The sequence below is a fragment of the Simochromis diagramma genome, unplaced genomic scaffold (assembly GCF_900408965.1).
Source record: "Simochromis diagramma unplaced genomic scaffold, fSimDia1.1 OVJJ01000091.1, whole genome shotgun sequence".
NCBI classification, from domain to species: domain Eukaryota; kingdom Metazoa; phylum Chordata; class Actinopteri; order Cichliformes; family Cichlidae; genus Simochromis; species Simochromis diagramma.
Window position 1 is genome coordinate 3,140,198 of NW_024386901.1, and position 16,722 is coordinate 3,156,919.

Genomic DNA, 16,722 nt, shown 5'->3' on the forward strand with positions numbered 1-16,722 from the left:
GGAGACATTATTTTAATTGTATTATGACTTGTAGACATTTTGTTCTGTGTATTTTACAAGGCTTCTACTTTTCGTGCACGTATGCAAGCATGGTAGGATATTTATACATAGAGTTACAGTGGTGTGAAAAAGTGTCTACCCCCTTCCTGATTTCCTATTTTTTTTAATATGTTTGTCACACTTAAATGTTTGAGATCATCAAAAAAAAAAAATTAATTAGATAAAGATAACACAACTGAACACAAAATGCAGTTTCTAAATGAAGGTGTTTATCACTAAGGAAAAAAAAAACATATGGCCCAAACCTAATGGCCCTGACTGAAAAAGCGATTGCCCATGGCACCCTTAGCAGCAACACCTGCAATCAAGTGTTTGCAATTACTAGCAATGAGTGTTTTACAGCACTTTGGAGGAATTTTGGCTCACTCATCTTTGCAGAGTTGCTGTAATTCAGCCACACTGGAGGGTTTTCGAGCATGAACAGTTTTTTTAAGGTTGTGCCATATCATCTCAATCGGACTCAGATCAGGACTTTAACTAGTCCACTTCAAAGTCTTCATTTTGTTTTTCTTAAGTTACTCAGACGTGGGCTTTCTGGTTTGTTTTGGATCATTGTTCTACTGCAGAACCCAAGGGCTCTTCAGCCTGAGGTTACGAACAGATGGCTGAACATTCTCCTTCATTGATGTTTTGGTAGACAGCAGAACTCATGGTTCCATTTACCACAGCAAGTCTTCCAGGTCCTGAGGCACAAAGCAGCCCCTGACCATCACACTACCACCTCCATATTTTAGTGTATATACAATGTTACTTGATGCCAGATGTAATGGTACACACACTTTCTCAAAAGTTCGTCTTTTGTCTCATCAGGCCACACAAATTTTTCCCAAAAGTCTTGGGGATCATCAAGATCAGGGGGCAAACGCTTTTTCACACCGCTGTAAACCACAGGGAAATGTGCAAAACTCTAGAGTCAACTTTCATTTCTTTATATTTTGCCAGGAAAATGTTAACCTCTTAAGCCCCAACGCCCCCTGATACGGGGGCAAAAGGCAGGAGATCAGTTAGGCTTGGGGCTTAAGAGGTTAAATAACTCCAGCAATTTATTGAAACATCTGTAAACATTGGTAGGAATGCAGCATATAAGGCACAAACAGAGTTTGTGCATTTCTAACAAGGATTTCACTAGCTGGGCCCGCATCCTCATTTTAGGTTTGGCAATGTTTTTTAGTAGATAAAGGCGAATGACTTAATCAAGAATTGAGCTGCGGTTTGGGGGATGCGTCAATGGGGACTGCCGGCAGCTCCCGGGCCTGGCGGATCCCCATGTACTAATGAGAAGTGAAGAAGTGAAAGAATTGGAAAAAGGGCAGGGAGGATGGGGCATGATTAGAGAACAAACAGCTTTTAGAACTGGCAGAGCCATATATAGATAAGACCCTGATGGGGCGTGTTTGGAGTTGTGGTCCCGCTCCTGAAATTCAGATAATTTATCTCCAATAAATTCAAAATTTGGTATGACCACCTTAAAACTGGTCTTGAGGTCTTGAGTGATCCATCGGCCAGAGCTGATTAGTTGAACAAACTAATGTGTTCTGTTGTGGAGAGGTTTACAAAATTATTAGCATATATTTGTTAAAGTACTTCATGTTTCTTCCTTAGTTTGATTACTTTGGCATCTTATAATATTTAAAAATATGCATCAAGTATGAGCAATAGTAGAAAATGTACTTTGGATTGTTGGAGCATTGAAAAGTGTGTAGACAAATAATAAACCCAAATCACAAAGACCACCTGGAGTCGAATTCACTTAAATACCTCTTGAAATTGCAATAAAACTAAAATAACAAAGAAAGACCAACAGAGAATTGGATGTTCTTCACAGTTTGGCTTTTAGGATCCAAATTTAGCTCAGTAGAGCATCTAATCGGAGCATGCAGGTGTTACTTTCACAAATGAACTACAATAACCAAAAAACAAAGTGTGATCAGATTTATCAGTTTCAGTCCTCAGATGAGCCCATAGACTCTCTTGCAGCTGGTCAAAGGTCACAAAACAGAGATGAGCGATGCAGCAACGATCACCCGGAGGATCATATGTGATGTAATGCTGCTTGCATCACACTGTATCTCCCCCAGCTGATGACAGTCAGTTCTGTTTCCCCTGCCAGCACATCCCAGCTGCTATGAGGCAATGTAGTCTGCCAGGCACAATACGGCGTGTCAGCCTGCAACAATGGAAGACTTGTGCTCCCTGGATGGCATCATTGTCACAGCTCTGTTTTTTTTTTCTTTTAGAAGGGGAAGGCTTTGTGGATTGTCATTGTTTTTGTTATTGTTGTTTTGGCTATATGTCTAGGTTATCTAGTTATTAACCCTTGCATTGTTGGCAGATAAACAATAAATGCGGTGCGTGGTGAATGACGATGCACAGCTCTTACACAGACTGGATGTGGGTCATGAGTAGGGGTGCAACGATACTCGTATCAATATTGAACCGTTCGATACAGTGCTTTCGGTTCGGTACGCATATGTATCGAACAATACACATTTTTTTATTTATTTTATCAACTTTTCTTCTGACGATGCTGTCTGTGTTGAGAGCTCAGTGGATCTGCGTTCAACTACTCCGCCTAGGCTGCACTGTCGAGCGCAGATCCACTGAGTGCAGCACAAGCTAGCAAGACAGAAGCTAAGCTCGTTGCAACATGGCAAATTGAACCTCCCCCACCCTCATTCAGATCTGGCCTTTGGAACTATTTTGGTTTTCATGTGACGTATGACCCTGAAGGTAAGCGCGTCATGGACAAAAGTAAAACAGTATGTCGGATGTGCCACGCAATGCTCAGTTACATGGGTGGAAACTACTGCGTTAGCGCAGTTAGCTCGTTAACGTGTTGACGCTGTCCAGCCCCACGCACGGGGCGATCTGCGGTAGCTCGTTAATGGAGATTTGCCGTGTTGTGGCTTTAACGTCATTTCAGATTAACGCTGACAGCACTAGTGGGAACACAATGAATATGACTGCACATTTACGCCGACATCATCCTAGTGCAAAGACAAGTGGAAGCAGACAAAAACAACAAGCACGCATGCTACAAACTTTACCCGAGTCATTTAGACAGCCGTTAGCACATGATTCTCCTTATGGGGACCTGATATGTTTAATATGCTGCTGAGAATATAGCCCAGAAGAAGCGTATAGTATAGCTTTTATTTTGGAAAGAGACATTTCTCTGTAATAAACTCTCTTTTCCAAAGATGAGTGATTCCTTGATCAGATAGATTTATTTTTTTTTATTACTTCTTTGTTTCAGCAACATTAAATTTAAAAACTGTACTTTTGAGTTAAAATATATATTTATAATTTTAATAAATGACAAATTAAAAAAGCATGAACATTTTTTGTATCGGAAAAATATCGAACCGTGACACCAAAGTATCGAACCGAACCGTGAATTTTGTGTATCGTTGCACCCCTAGTCATGAGAAGTAGAAAGGGTATTTTAGGATTACAGGGGATCTGAAATTTTTTGGGATGCCAAACCAGGCCGTTGATGGGAGAAAGTGGACCAACCTCAAGCCCACATAAAATATTAATCAGAGTTTTTTTGGTATCGATACAATCGATATTTGGATCGATCCACCCACCACTACGATGTACTATTGCTGTGTGATTTATTACTATTACTGAAGGCTAGCTAGCTAGACAACCTGCTAGCTGAATATAATCATGTGCAGTTCTGAAAGCAGACAAGAAAGAAAACATATTACTGATACAGAAATAGTTTTCTATACAAGATGACTGCAAAACGTGCAGCCTTACCTAATGTCCACCCTACTGTTATCATTTTATATTAAAATTTAAAAATCTAGTTGGTATTGCTTTCAGAACTGCACATGATTATTTGCAGCTAGCAGACTGCTAATGCTATCCATCAAGTCTAACAGTCTGCGGTCTAACCTCAGCTAACACCAGCTAACAATGTTAGCTTGGTGGTGAGTAGCCTTCAGTAATAAGAATAAATCAGACAGCAATAGTACATTCATGTAGTTGTAAAAAGCATGAAAACATATCAAGTAATCCAAAGTATTCAGAATACGTTACTCACTTTGAGTAACTTAAAGGAATATGTTACAAACTACATTTTGGGGCATGTATTCTGTAATGTAATCTGTAGTGGAATACGTTTTAAAAGTAATCTTCCTAACACTGCCGATGGGTGATATTACTGTGGCAAGTAAAGTATTTTAGCTACTCTCATAAACCCCATCGTACAGGCCAATATGTTGAAAAGATCAGGACAGAAAGATCTCTTACAGTACATCAGCTATTATACTATTAGCTGGATGTAGGTTTGGATATTGATTTGTTGAGATTAGATATAGATAGGTGTACTGAGCGTTTGTTAAACTTGTCTGATATGGATTTCATTATCTGTGTGGTGATGGTGATAATTGGGATTCCAGTGTATACTGTATAAGTCTGTATGCGTACGAGTTATGAAACAAGTGAGGTTAGTGAGTGAGGCTGTTTAGCGTGTGAAGTTGTATGTTCTGGCTTGATAAATACGACGTTTCAACATGCATGCATTGAGAACTTCTTCGAGGGCTCAGATCTCAGTTTCGCAGACTCTGTGAGGAAGTGTGGAGCACTGTGTCCTTTCTTAGTCTTTCTGCCTCACGTTTGTTGTCACAAAGTAACTCCTGCTCTGTCAAGACCCCCCCTGAAATCACACACACACAAACACACACCTCTCCCGCTCCCCTGATGTAGCGTTAAAGTCATAATCCCACCTCCCCTCCCTCTCTCACCAGGTCCCTTGAGCTTTGCCCGTCCTCATTAGTGGGTATTTTTCCCATGTTTGTTAATTGTGTCCTGCTTTTTGCACCACCTGCCCCTCCACCCCACCTCTCCCTCTCTTTTCCTCACCTCACCGCCCCTCACCACCACCCTCCTTCCTCCCCTGCTCATCTGTGCTCTCTAACAGCCACTAATTGTCATCATAAGGATGTGTTCGCTGTCACAACTGGAGAACAGACTGTAGACCGACAGTGTGCAGCCTGGCTCCTCTGGCCCCTGGAGGCCTCTGCACTGGTGTCTGGGGTCCAGAGGACCTTAGCGGGCAGGAAACCTCCCTCTGCAAGTGTAGCTAATAAAGACAGGGTGAGAATTTTACCTGGCTGACAGAGAGGGAGAGTGAGGCAGTCAACTCAACAAGGGCAAACTGGGAATTAACTTTAGGATACAGTGATGTCTAATGAGGTATGACTATGTTCCTAACAATACAATGTTCCAATAGCAGAAAGTGATTGCCATGTCAGAGATCTCATCACTCAAACACTAATCAAGACTCCCTAGGATCTTTATTTATCCTCTAATTTTCTTATCTTGATTCATTTCTTTTTATAGTTTTTTTTCTCTTCTCTTACATGAAATGAAATATAATGTGTACATACTTATCACAAAAGCTGCTTGTGATGTCTTTACTACCTGACACATGACTGAATCTCCTTGAATTTAGAAGTTTAGTTTGGTCTTTAAGCCACTGTGTTCCTGGGTAACAAAAACTGTGAAGGCAAGAATTACGATCAGTTCAAACAGTTTCCTGTTTTCCAAAACAGGGTCAAACTGGGGGATTCCTCCCATTTGTACCTGCAATATATGATAAAAATTAAAACTAAATGCAATAAAATCACCTTTACAAGCCAATAAAGAGTCTACATATGCACACTGCAATCGAGCATCCAAGCCTATTATTGTTTCTAAATCCATTGAGGAAAAATGAAAAATGTAATTTTTTACAGCCTACTGTATGTAAAAAAAAAAGACAAATTAAGTGTTGTTTTTTTCTGACTGCATAATCACAAAATTTAAAAAGCCTCACTGAAAGCAAAAACAAACAGAAATGAGGTGAGTCAAAAATGCACTGTGATTCATCTGAACTATTACTTGGTTGTAAAGGGCAAAAAAAATTGCAGCTTTGAACTTTACATCTGGAATCTGACCTTGTCAGCTTTAAGATATGAAATGCTGGAATAAAGTTATCTGGACAGTTTAATGTGAAATGATATACTTGATTTCTTAAAAATCGAAACACTGTGTCTGACGTCAGTGTGGAGTTTTTCCGTCTTTTTTCGGACTAAAGCAGAAGCTGTGGCGCCTTAAACAGTCAGTAGGGGGTAGCTGTAAGTTGATATTGTTTTGGGAGGGGCTTGTTATGTGGAGCAAACTGCTACATTATAACCGATGTGCTCAGTTATTATAATGTTTAAAGACTAATGATAAACTATAAACTAATGATCCTTTTTTATTACTGTGATGGAAAATGTAACCGGGTGCCAGTTTTGTTTCTTTCACAGCACGTCTGCTGTTACAATTTAGTTGTATAGAAGCGTAATTTCTGAGCGACAGGGTTGTTGTGTCATTGTTCAAGCAAGCATGTGTCTTATACATGCACATGTTAGTGTATGTGTGCATGTTTGTGTGCAAGTGGGAATTTGTGCTTTGTGGCATGTGTGCCCTCAGCATGGGGCCATGGCGGGCCCCGTGCCGGCCAGCTGGACGCTCAATCTGTTGAGGGGGTCTTCTGCTCAGTGGAGGGAGGTCGGCTGGACCCACAACGACGCCCCGACCATTTGCCCCGGCCTCCCCTCTGACCGGGACGTGCTGCTTGGCAGGCCTAGCCAGGGACTGACAGCTCTGCACAGCCCAATCCACAAGACACTGGGAAGGAAGTGGAAGGGGGGGGGGGGGGGGGGGGGAGGAAGGTTAGAGATACAGAGAGGAGAGAAGGGATGGGATAGGATGTGGAGGTGGTGGCAATTTTAGGGTAGGAGGGGAAAGAGGGGCAGACGGCAAAAAACAAAGCAAGAAAAACAGCAGCAGACCAGGCACACTGCCAACTGCAGGGAGACAAACAGAGGAAGTCAGTGAATGACGAGTGGAAAGGTAGTCAGAAAGGTGTATTTAGGGTGGTGAATTTCAACAAAGAAAAAGATTGAGTGAAGAAGGACGTGCTTTTTTAAATGTAGGTGTTTTCTGGCATTCATCAGGTTTGAATTCTGGATAACCCTGGCTGATAAAAAGACTTGAAGAGTTTATTAATAAACTGCAGTCAGTCTTTCATACAGTATTAATGACACATAGCAAAGTTCAACTCTTCATACTGCTGGAAGGAGTCGTAATAGCACTCTCATTCAGGGAAGAGGGCAGAACTCCAAACAGGAAATGAGGAGTGAGCCTTTACTTTCCAATATTTTCAGTCAAAGATATTTCTAGTCAAAGTATAAGCATTTAGTTATTACACAACACAAAAATATATAGATTTATTTTTTAGGTCTCAAGGAACAAGAATATACTAGAATTTAAAGGATCAACCTGTTTTTGAAAAAATAAACAAACACGCTGCTAAAAATATGAAAAGGAGGTACTTGATACTTGATATTTATTTGACAGCTTAAGTGATGAGTTACTGCACTCACTAAGACTCACTACGTATCTTTTACATTTGTAAGGTTTCAAGAGGCGGTCTACAGCTGCGACCCACTGTTAGACAGACATTAGCTCAACATCCTTGAGCTAATGTATCCAAGATTTCTAAAAATGAAGAAGAAGAAAGAAACATGAAAAAAGCCCACATTTATTCAGGATAATGTTTTATTCTTTCCTCTCCTATTAGCCCTTCCATTAGTGTTTCCCATAGAAAGGACCGACTAACATCAGCTAAGATATATCAAGTGAAAGTTGAGCATTAGGCTCACTATCTACTGAAAGGACAAAACAAAAATGGATCTAATCAATATTCCTGGGATCATTGATAAACTGCAACCAGTAAATTTTACATCTGGAGTCATACCTGTCACACAAGACATGGAGTAAAATGGCCAATGAAGTGCCTGCAGCATGACCCACATCATTTTATTTGAACCTGTGTGTGTATGTGTGTGTTTTGGTCTTCTCTGTGTGCCTTTACCAGACTGGTTTTGCTGCTTTCTCTGACAGTTTGATGCAGGGCACCGGGGTTACATCTGAGGGAGTGTTTTTAGCGGTCACCAGTCTACAGAGGGGACGCTAGCTGGCACCATCTGGTCATGAGCTCCAACGTTTATCTGGCACAGTCTTGGCCAATGTCCATACCTGCTTGTCCTACACACACACACACACACACACACACACACACGCACACACACACACACACACACACACACACACACACACACACTAAGTGGGGGTCAAGCTACCCTAAACGGCAGGCTGAGAGCAGATGTCCATCAACCTCCCAGTCCAGTTAATTAAGCAGCGTCACAAACAGCAAGAAGACGATTCACATGCACACAGATGCACACATGCATAAGCAAAAAGAACATTCCCACAGCCGGACAGACCAACAGAGGAGAAAAGAGGAAGTATGGAGGGTCATTGGTATGTGCAACCAAATGATGCGTCAAAGTGAAAGTTTGTGATGATTATTACGGCTGGTCTGAGGCATCGCTTGTGACTCTGTCAGGGGTGGCTGTAGCACAGGAGGTAGTGCAGGTCACCTACTGGTTGGTTCGATCCTTGGCTCCTCCAGTCTGCATGTCAAGTATTCTTGGGCAAGATACTAACCCCAAGTTGCTCTCCGATGCATCGATCGGAGTATGAATGTGTGTGAATGTACTTAGATAGCACTGAGTATAGATAAAGTGCTTGTGAGAACGGGTGTGATTGGGTGAATGTGGCATGTTGTATAGGGCGCTTTGAGTACTCCGGGAGAGAAGAAAAGCGTTATATAAGAATCAGTCCATTTACCCTGCAGCACACTGATGAAAAATCTTTACAAAACTGTTGTATCACATCATTTTTATTATTCTATGAGATAAGTAACCTTCCACTACAGCAGGGGCTGCTGGGACTACTCTTTGTTTTACTGGTTGGTGCAGATACCTGTGAACAGAGGAAGCCTACATCAAAATACTTTTAGGTTTAGTAGAAGATCATTATTTGGGTTAAAATAGGTTATTATGACTAGGTTATGACTTTAATCTCTAAGGTCATTTTTGTCAAGGACACATTTTGCACAAATGAGAGAGAGCAGAGTGTGTAATTACAAGTATATTTCCCAGTATGCCCCTCTACCATGAAAACTTTGGAGGAATAGTGCCTTTGTAAAATGAGTTGGAAGACAAATACTTGAAATGCAATTTGTGAGTAGTAAACACAAAGATTCTGCAAAGCTGTAGCTAAAGATTTGTGTTGAGCAGGGAAATACACAGAGCAACTGAGAGGATATGATAACCTATTGCAAACCTGCTGACAATGCACCTTAATTCATACAGAAAATAAAAAATACATCCTCAAGATGCACATTATTTACGGGAACAGACAGTTTCCTCATATATATGATCAGGTGTTATCCACTTGAGTCCACATGCCGTCACTGCACTATTTCCTGCCCTGTATCTGCATTGCCTGCTTATGATTAGATGCAATACTATGATCTAATTGCAGACTAGTAAATGAAAGCACTGACCTTACAGTTTCCCTGTCAAACAGAGTTCCTCTCATTAGACACATTACACCAGATTTGATGTATGTGTGTTCTTGGGCTGGCTGCCTCTGTAGCCCACTGTGGCATCATATCACAGCCACTGAAGGGCTCCAGTGTTTCTCTCTCCATTGTCATCGCAGCAGCCGGTGGGGTGAAGTAAGGGATTGTGTGATCCGATGAAGCATGCTGTTATCAGAGACTCCAACCCCAGTCATGAACCTGACATCATCCCATTGCCTCAGTTTAGAGGTGTGTGATGCACAGGTCATTAAGGATGGGAGAAGCAACACCAAACTTCTAAGTGTATGTATAAATAATTCATGGGTCACACTCTAACTTTAGCTCTATGTCCTGTTTAATCAGTAAAGTGTTGTTGATGCTATTTTATGTGATTTGCAGAGTAAGAGCAATATTTGCTAGGATGATAGCTTACATGAGTCTTATACATGGGATGTTGCTTGTTGCAGCCTGTCTTTGCTGCCATCTTCAACACCGATGTCATGATATGTCTGCACACATTGCAGCGGTGGATTGCTAGGGTAAAGTGGATATGACACTGGTGACAGGCCACCCACTGGCAGACACTCTGCTATACCGAGTAAGAAACTCAGCGTTCAAAATGTGGCCATCACATGTAAAGATATGCCTCACTTTTTAATGTGGGGCTGATACATATGATAGCTTTTAAAGAAAAAGCAAACTGAAGACTGATATTAGTAAATTTCCAAAATAATCACAAGTCACTGTGATGCCTTGATGTCATTCCTGATTCTCATCAGTGACAGCTCCACACTAACCTTGAACTCAGATGTTTTGGAGGCAAGCAAAAAGTAATTTTTTTGGAAAAAATGTGAATAAAGTTTTTTTTTTATAGTGTGTTTTTTGTCACTTGACTATTATGACTTGGAAGAACCTTTTTTTCAAATGTGACATGTGACATATTGTGATGCCTACAATGAGGGTCACTATCAACGGAGACGTACCGTAGACCTTTTTTGGGTTTTTTCCGCTGCTGAATGTGCACAGTTACTTAAAATGAATAATTAGGTTTTGCTCTAACATATTATAACATTTTAGTCTTGTGCGGGGCCCTGAGGTGTACATGTGAACTGCTGCTACTTCCATAATAATAATATGTGATAATAGTATGGCCACACAGCTTTGATAGTATATCACAAGACAAATGTACTAAAAGTATATGTGTTTACAAAAGTTTTAGTTGTTTTTTTTTAAATAGGTCAGCATTCACATATTTGAAAAACTCGAGTCTTTGTTTATATTTTAAATTGAACAGATCTGAAGAAATCCTGGCAGATTTGGTGTCGGGGCATTGAACACTGTCTTAAGAAAATGGAACCAGTTGCAGATACTTGAAAGTTAAAGGAATTTAGTTCTTACCATTTCGCAAAGACATGCACTGAATATTTTTACTGCTCACTGTTTATTCACCAGGTAGAAAACATCAGGTTTCTGTCAACCAAATGTTGTGTTTTTTTCCAGCTGCAGCTGGTTCGTGGGAGTTCACAAGCACAGGAACACCAAAGCTTCCTGTGGATAATTCACATCTCATCTATGTGTGCCTCACAGGAATAAGATGATTTAACACCTGCTCTGACTTATCTGTACTGCTCTGTTTGCAAGAAACAAAAGCAGAGTTACAGAAAAGGCAAAGACAGAAGTATTGTCCTCATTCCAGCGTCATAAAGTAGCAGATCAACAAAGTGGAACTATTCTGCCCTCTGCTGGTAAAAGGTCGTAAAGTCTCCTTGTTTTGCCTCTGGAAAAACTGTTCGCAAAACAGCTTCTCAGATGTATAAAACCACTAATAAATATTATCTTTAGACTTCTTTCCCAGCCCCTTATCACTGAGTCTATGCCACCTGTCTATAGGGCAGGAGCAGGATGCACTCCAGACAGGTTGCCACTCCATTGCAATCAATCAGCATAGGTCCACTTGAAAAAAGTTAAGTTAAAATGTACTGTAGTAAGTCATAAAAGAAAATGCAGTTACATGTTATAAATAACATGTAATTTCTTTTTAAATGCTACAGGTATAGTCTACTCATATTCATGGTATATGTGTTGTTTGTTTGTACTGTACAGAAAGTATTTTCTTTCTTGGATATTCAGAAAGTGAACTATGTAGGAAAAACTCTCTATCCTTGCAAGTGTAGTATCAGAGTACGTGGACCTGCCCGAGAAGCATCCTGGAAACTTATTAACACATCACAGAAATAAATCATCACTGTTTCACCTTCTTGGTTGTTGCCGCCACTTTGCTTTATTCACAACAGCACTGTACAAAACGAATCACAGAAAAACATCTGCCTTCTTGGTAGCACACTTTGCGTGGAGGACCACAGAGCTTTAGCATGAAAAGTAACAACCCTCTAAATGAATTAAAGAAGGCTACTTTGAGGTAAGACATGGAAGGGAAACAATGGGTACGAAATACTGCATCAGCTGTAAGTGCTCTTAGTCAAAAGCTTAGCGACTTGTCGTTGGTGCTTTTGTTTCTCCATATTTCACTGTGTTGTATGCGATGTCCTGCACAACCCATTCAGTCCTAGTGATCACAGCCAAACAGCTCCAGAGACACTTTGTGCTGCTCAGGCAGGGACCTGGCAGTTGAAAGCAGTTTGGTGCTATCAAAGTGGTAGAAGTGATTTCCTATGATCACCTTAACTCCTCCGGGACCGCACATGGCAGTATCGACTCCCTTGAAGGGTCCGATTGGACGCTCGTTGCCTGCCTTACGTGGGGTGACTTTCAGTTCCACATCATACATCTGATTACCTGATGGAAAAAAGGCAGAACGATATGGTAAGATATCTATCTAAAAGTCTTAGTTCTTTGTAAATATAATTGTGACCATTTTCAAGTAAGTGCTAAATGACTTATTGTGTCATCTAAGTGATCAAATAACACTACACGATGTAACTACATCATGTAGTTACATCGTGTAGTTCAAAGCAGTCCTAGAAGTGATACAGGGATAATCAATACTTGCTTTCTGTATTTCTGCCTGTGTTTATACCTTTGATAATGTGAGCAATGTGATGGTCCTCACAGACGAATGCAGCATCAATGGGACCCTCAATGCCCAGCTCCTCCGTCACAGGTTTGGGGTAACCATCGAGGTGGATGTGGGGCTCACCGACTCGGTAAACATACAAATTGTTATTCTTGGGAGAAAAGAGAAACAGAAAACATGGTAAATATGGTGGCAGAGTTAATGACAGGATTAGAAATGTGCTTCCAGGTGCTTTACCTTGATCAAGTAAAGGTGATTTTCATAAGAGAAAGCGGCGTCCACCTCACTGTGCAGCTCCTTGAAATCATTCTCGATGGTGTCAGAGGTCAGTGTGTCATTGTCATCTTTACGGAGGTAATGGTGGCCTGTGACATAAGAGAATAAATCAAGCTCTGATGAACGCTGGGTGTACAGCCAAACCTCAGACCCAGCCCTGATCATAATGCCGTCACTTCAGTACAGTGATTTAGATGTTGGAGCAACATATAAATGTATATGATGTGTTCTGATGTCAGATCTCACCTCTGAAGGCATAAATGTTTCCAGCGTCGTCTGATGTGATGGCATCCAGGTGAACACGGCTGCATTGCTCTCTCTCCACATGGTCGCTGTCAGGACCTGAACAACAAAAAAAAAAAATAACAACAACAAAAAAAGTGTATTTTTGTTAAAAATACAAAACATAACTTTGGTCTAGAAAATTACAGTCCTGGAACATTGACAGCACAGAAATGGTATTTAAATCTACAGCTGTGTCAAATTTGAAGTCACATCTGATCACATTGCTCACTTTGCTTTTTAACTTACTGAACTTGGAGCATCTCATGAAGTAGTCGCGGGCCTCTTTGGGGTATTTGCCGTGCACTTCGCCAGTCTTTGGATCAAATTTGGAGAACATGTGCCCGTGGAAGCAATAGTAGTGCTCCATGAAGCGGAAAGCCGATGTGCAGTTTGGCATGGACTTGAACTCTTTCTCCTCTACAGCCTTGCTTTTAAGATCGTAGTGGTAGATTTCGTCCCCTTCAGGGGAAAAAAAGACGCGTGTTTTAAAGTTTTTCCTCGGGTAGCTTTTTTTTTTGGAAATAGTGAAAAATGCTCTTGGTCTCATAGGAATAATAACCACAGTTTTCTCACAGTCAGTGAGAACTTTTATTTACCTTTGAAGAAGATAACGGAGTCGTTGGCGCACTCTGGATGAGGACATTCCACAGCAGCATCCAGATCGTTGGGGATTCCAGGGAAGACTTCAGAGATATCCTTGGGGTAGCCAGCCTCCAGCTTGTGCTTGTAAAAGCTGAACACCTTGTTGTCCTATGTTAAAAATACACAAGTAAGATTCAACTGACAAGTTGTTAGGCTTTTACAGTCAAATCAGGAGAGTCTCACTTTGTATCGCTTTCAGAAAGCAGTAATGCAGACAAAATTTATTTTGCAAAGGTTTCACATTTACAGCAGTTTTCAACCCCAAAGTTTGGGCAGTTGTGGAATGTTGATAAATTTTAATCATCATCACACTTGAACAGCTATAATTACTCATGAGAATGCAAAAAGAAACTGAGAAAGGTATTTGTGGTGCACACCAGTCCAGACATGTCAGATGGCATGATGGAGACTATTTTGCACAGATATGAGTGCAGGTGTGCTTTGCACACAAAATGTTTGAAAGCCACTGGCCTACATCATACCTGTTTTCTAGTCACACTATTCTGCCAGCTCAACTGCAAGGACAGCTGTTGTCTCCCTCTCTCCACTCTAGTCTTGCTATCCATCTTGCTTTGTGTTGTAATTCCTATTGGGTTATTTAAACTGTTTCCTTCTCTGGATGTTTGCCTGTTGCCAAACTCTGTTATGATCAATAACACAATAAAAAGCCATACCAAGAAGAAGAACATGCGGTCGTGGTCGTCGGGGTTGTCTTCAAAGTGCATGTGGAAAGCAGCGTCCACATGGCCCAGGTGATGATGGTCGTCCAACTCAGCGAAACTCTCATTGGAGAGCTCGGCAAGGCCGTGGAAGCCCTTGTATAAATGGTCACCTGACAGAACATATACGGGACACAGTCATTAAATAGAGCCAATCACACTTTTTATGCATGCTGCAGTTCATACTCCATTAGAGCTCTATGATGATCAAACACATTTTAAAAGTATGACATATTCCCAGGTCATAACTTTCCCTCATGCAGTAAATGGTCTGTATTTATATAGCGCTTTACTTAGTCCCCAAGGACCCCAAAGCACTTTACACATCCAGTCATCCACCCATCCACACACTGGTGATGGCAAGCTACATCGTAGCCACAGCCACCCTGGGGCGCACTGACAGAGGCGAGGCTGCCGGACACTGGTGCCACTGGGCCCTCTGACCACCACCAGTAAGTAACGGGTGAAGAGTCTTGCCCAAGGACACAACGACCGAAACTGTCAGAACTCAAACCAGCAACCTTGCGATTACAAGGTGAACTGCCAACTCTTGAGCCACGATCGCTCAGTGTCAAAATGCCTGCCTATGACTCCTCTATAGATTCTTACCCTTGAAAAAGTATGGGATTCCCTCTTCATTCACTGCAACAGCATCCATCTCAAGACCTTTACAGCGGTCAAGGTCATCTGCAGAATATCAGGTGAAAGTGAGAAGAAGGCTCATAATATATAACATGATAGCAGTTGTGTTGAGAAATGTCTGTGAATTTAAAAGAATAAAATCTTTCAACTCACAATCATGTTCATGTGGTGGATGTCCTGCACCTCCTCCTTGCCTGGTTTTACCAGCAGAGAAAAGGCATGTTATCACTTTAAGCAATTTCACTCAAAACTTAGGCTCGGACTTTTAGTTTTACAAAATTGTTAAAGGGAAAACGCACGTGAGAGCAGTTTTCAGTCTTCATCTAGTTTTTTACTCAAGCTATACTGTATGAAGCCACAATGTCATGTTGTGTGATATCCAGAGAAAATAATGAGATCATGTGGGGTTAAAACAATTCAAATTGGTGTAGCCTACTTACGAAAATATCACTACAATGCTTTTATTATCATAATTTCTTGTCTTATTTTTTCCTGTATCAACGCTGCTTAACTCAGGAAGTATAAAAAGTGACTTTAGTTAAATTAAAGTGTTGCTTTAGATCTGTAATCATGTCTGCATTTAGCACAAACAACAAAAAAAAGTTATCTGGAAACATTTTAGATATGCAGCAAAGACACAACATGATGTCCCCTGTAACTCATTACGTTAGTATTGAGTTTTAATGGAAAAAAAATTAAACAAGTGGCATTAAAAAGCATTCAAACTGTCTGGGTTTTATCTCTTCATTAGAAGTGCAAGTCCACTTACGAGTGAGCCCATCCCAGGGCTAGGGTAAGCAACAGGATGCAGGAAAGCAGCTTCATGATGAGGATTCCTCTGAGACCAGATAGGCCTGGAGAGCTGAGCCAAAGGTACCCCTGCAACTGCTGCTGCGTTCTTTTATACTGTAGCCCAGTTTAAAAGGTCACATCACACTGGGTACCAGAGGAGGAGGGGACAATGTGCACAACCAGTAGCTTTATCAAAAGACGCCCACAATATTTGATGAGGCCCCAGAGCTGTGCCCCCACAGACCTCCACCTCTGACTTGTCTTTGTTCAAACCACCTACCAGGAAATGTCCTGGTGCAACAGAGATTCATAGAATTTGATGGGTTACCCCTTTTATTTTTTGGGCCCAGAAGTCTAATCACGTATATATCTTATGTCATCATGCTACAGCACTGAATAAAAAGCAGACTTGTGCAATCATCACTTTTGAGAATATGAATGTGGGTGAATATTCCACAGCATTAAAACCTACATGCACACCAGTGCATACCTAATGTAATATTTATGCAAGATTACTGTTTTCCAGAGAAAGGCTCGTCGATACCTGTAGATCATTTGATGTGACAAAAAGTGTACAAAAGCATCTCTATTTATTGATGTGCATAACTGAACCACTTTACTCATCACATGCAACAAATATCTTTTCAGAATATTCCAGAAGTCTGCCTGAGCTGGATCTGCAGGCCAGACCAGGTCCAGCTACCTGAGAGGTTACTAACCCACTACCCCGACTAAATTAAACAAAAACTGCTGACTGCAGTGTTTCACAATCCTTGGACTAAGTGTTGTATAATGTTTGT

The 16,722-nt window shown here is 41.1% G+C and overlaps 1 protein-coding gene across 1 annotated transcript; it reads right to left on the reverse strand.

Moving 5' to 3' along the window:
* Positions 1 to 11,787: 11,787 nt before the first annotated feature.
* hpxa (hemopexin a) lies at positions 11,788 to 16,027 on the reverse strand. Its single transcript, XM_040034845.1, has 10 exons — positions 15,900 to 16,027; positions 15,284 to 15,324; positions 15,098 to 15,175; positions 14,444 to 14,601; positions 13,724 to 13,877; positions 13,374 to 13,586; positions 13,089 to 13,184; positions 12,804 to 12,931; positions 12,570 to 12,717; positions 11,788 to 12,328 (listed from the first exon to the last, which is right to left on the reverse strand). The coding sequence occupies exons 1-10, from the start codon at positions 15,953 to 15,955 to the stop codon at positions 12,099 to 12,101; spliced, it is 1,302 nt and encodes a 433-aa protein (XP_039890779.1). The 5' UTR covers positions 15,956 to 16,027; the 3' UTR covers positions 11,788 to 12,098.
* Positions 16,028 to 16,722: the final 695 nt, after the last annotated feature.

What these genes read in the sequence shown, in the direction of transcription:
- hpxa (XM_040034845.1), bottom strand. Translation starts at nt 15,955, where the DNA reads ATGAAGCTGCTTTCCTGCATCCTGTTGCTTACCCTAGCCCTGGGATGG. An exon ending in AAACATTTATGCCTTCAGAG is followed by an intron (nt 12,932 to 13,088) that starts GTGAGATCTGAC and finishes CTTATGTCACAG; the next exon opens with GCCACCATTACCTCCGTAAA. An exon ending in ATCACCTTTACTTGATCAAG is followed by an intron (nt 12,718 to 12,803) that starts GTAAAGCACCTG and finishes TTTTCTCCCAAG; the next exon opens with AATAACAATTTGTATGTTTA.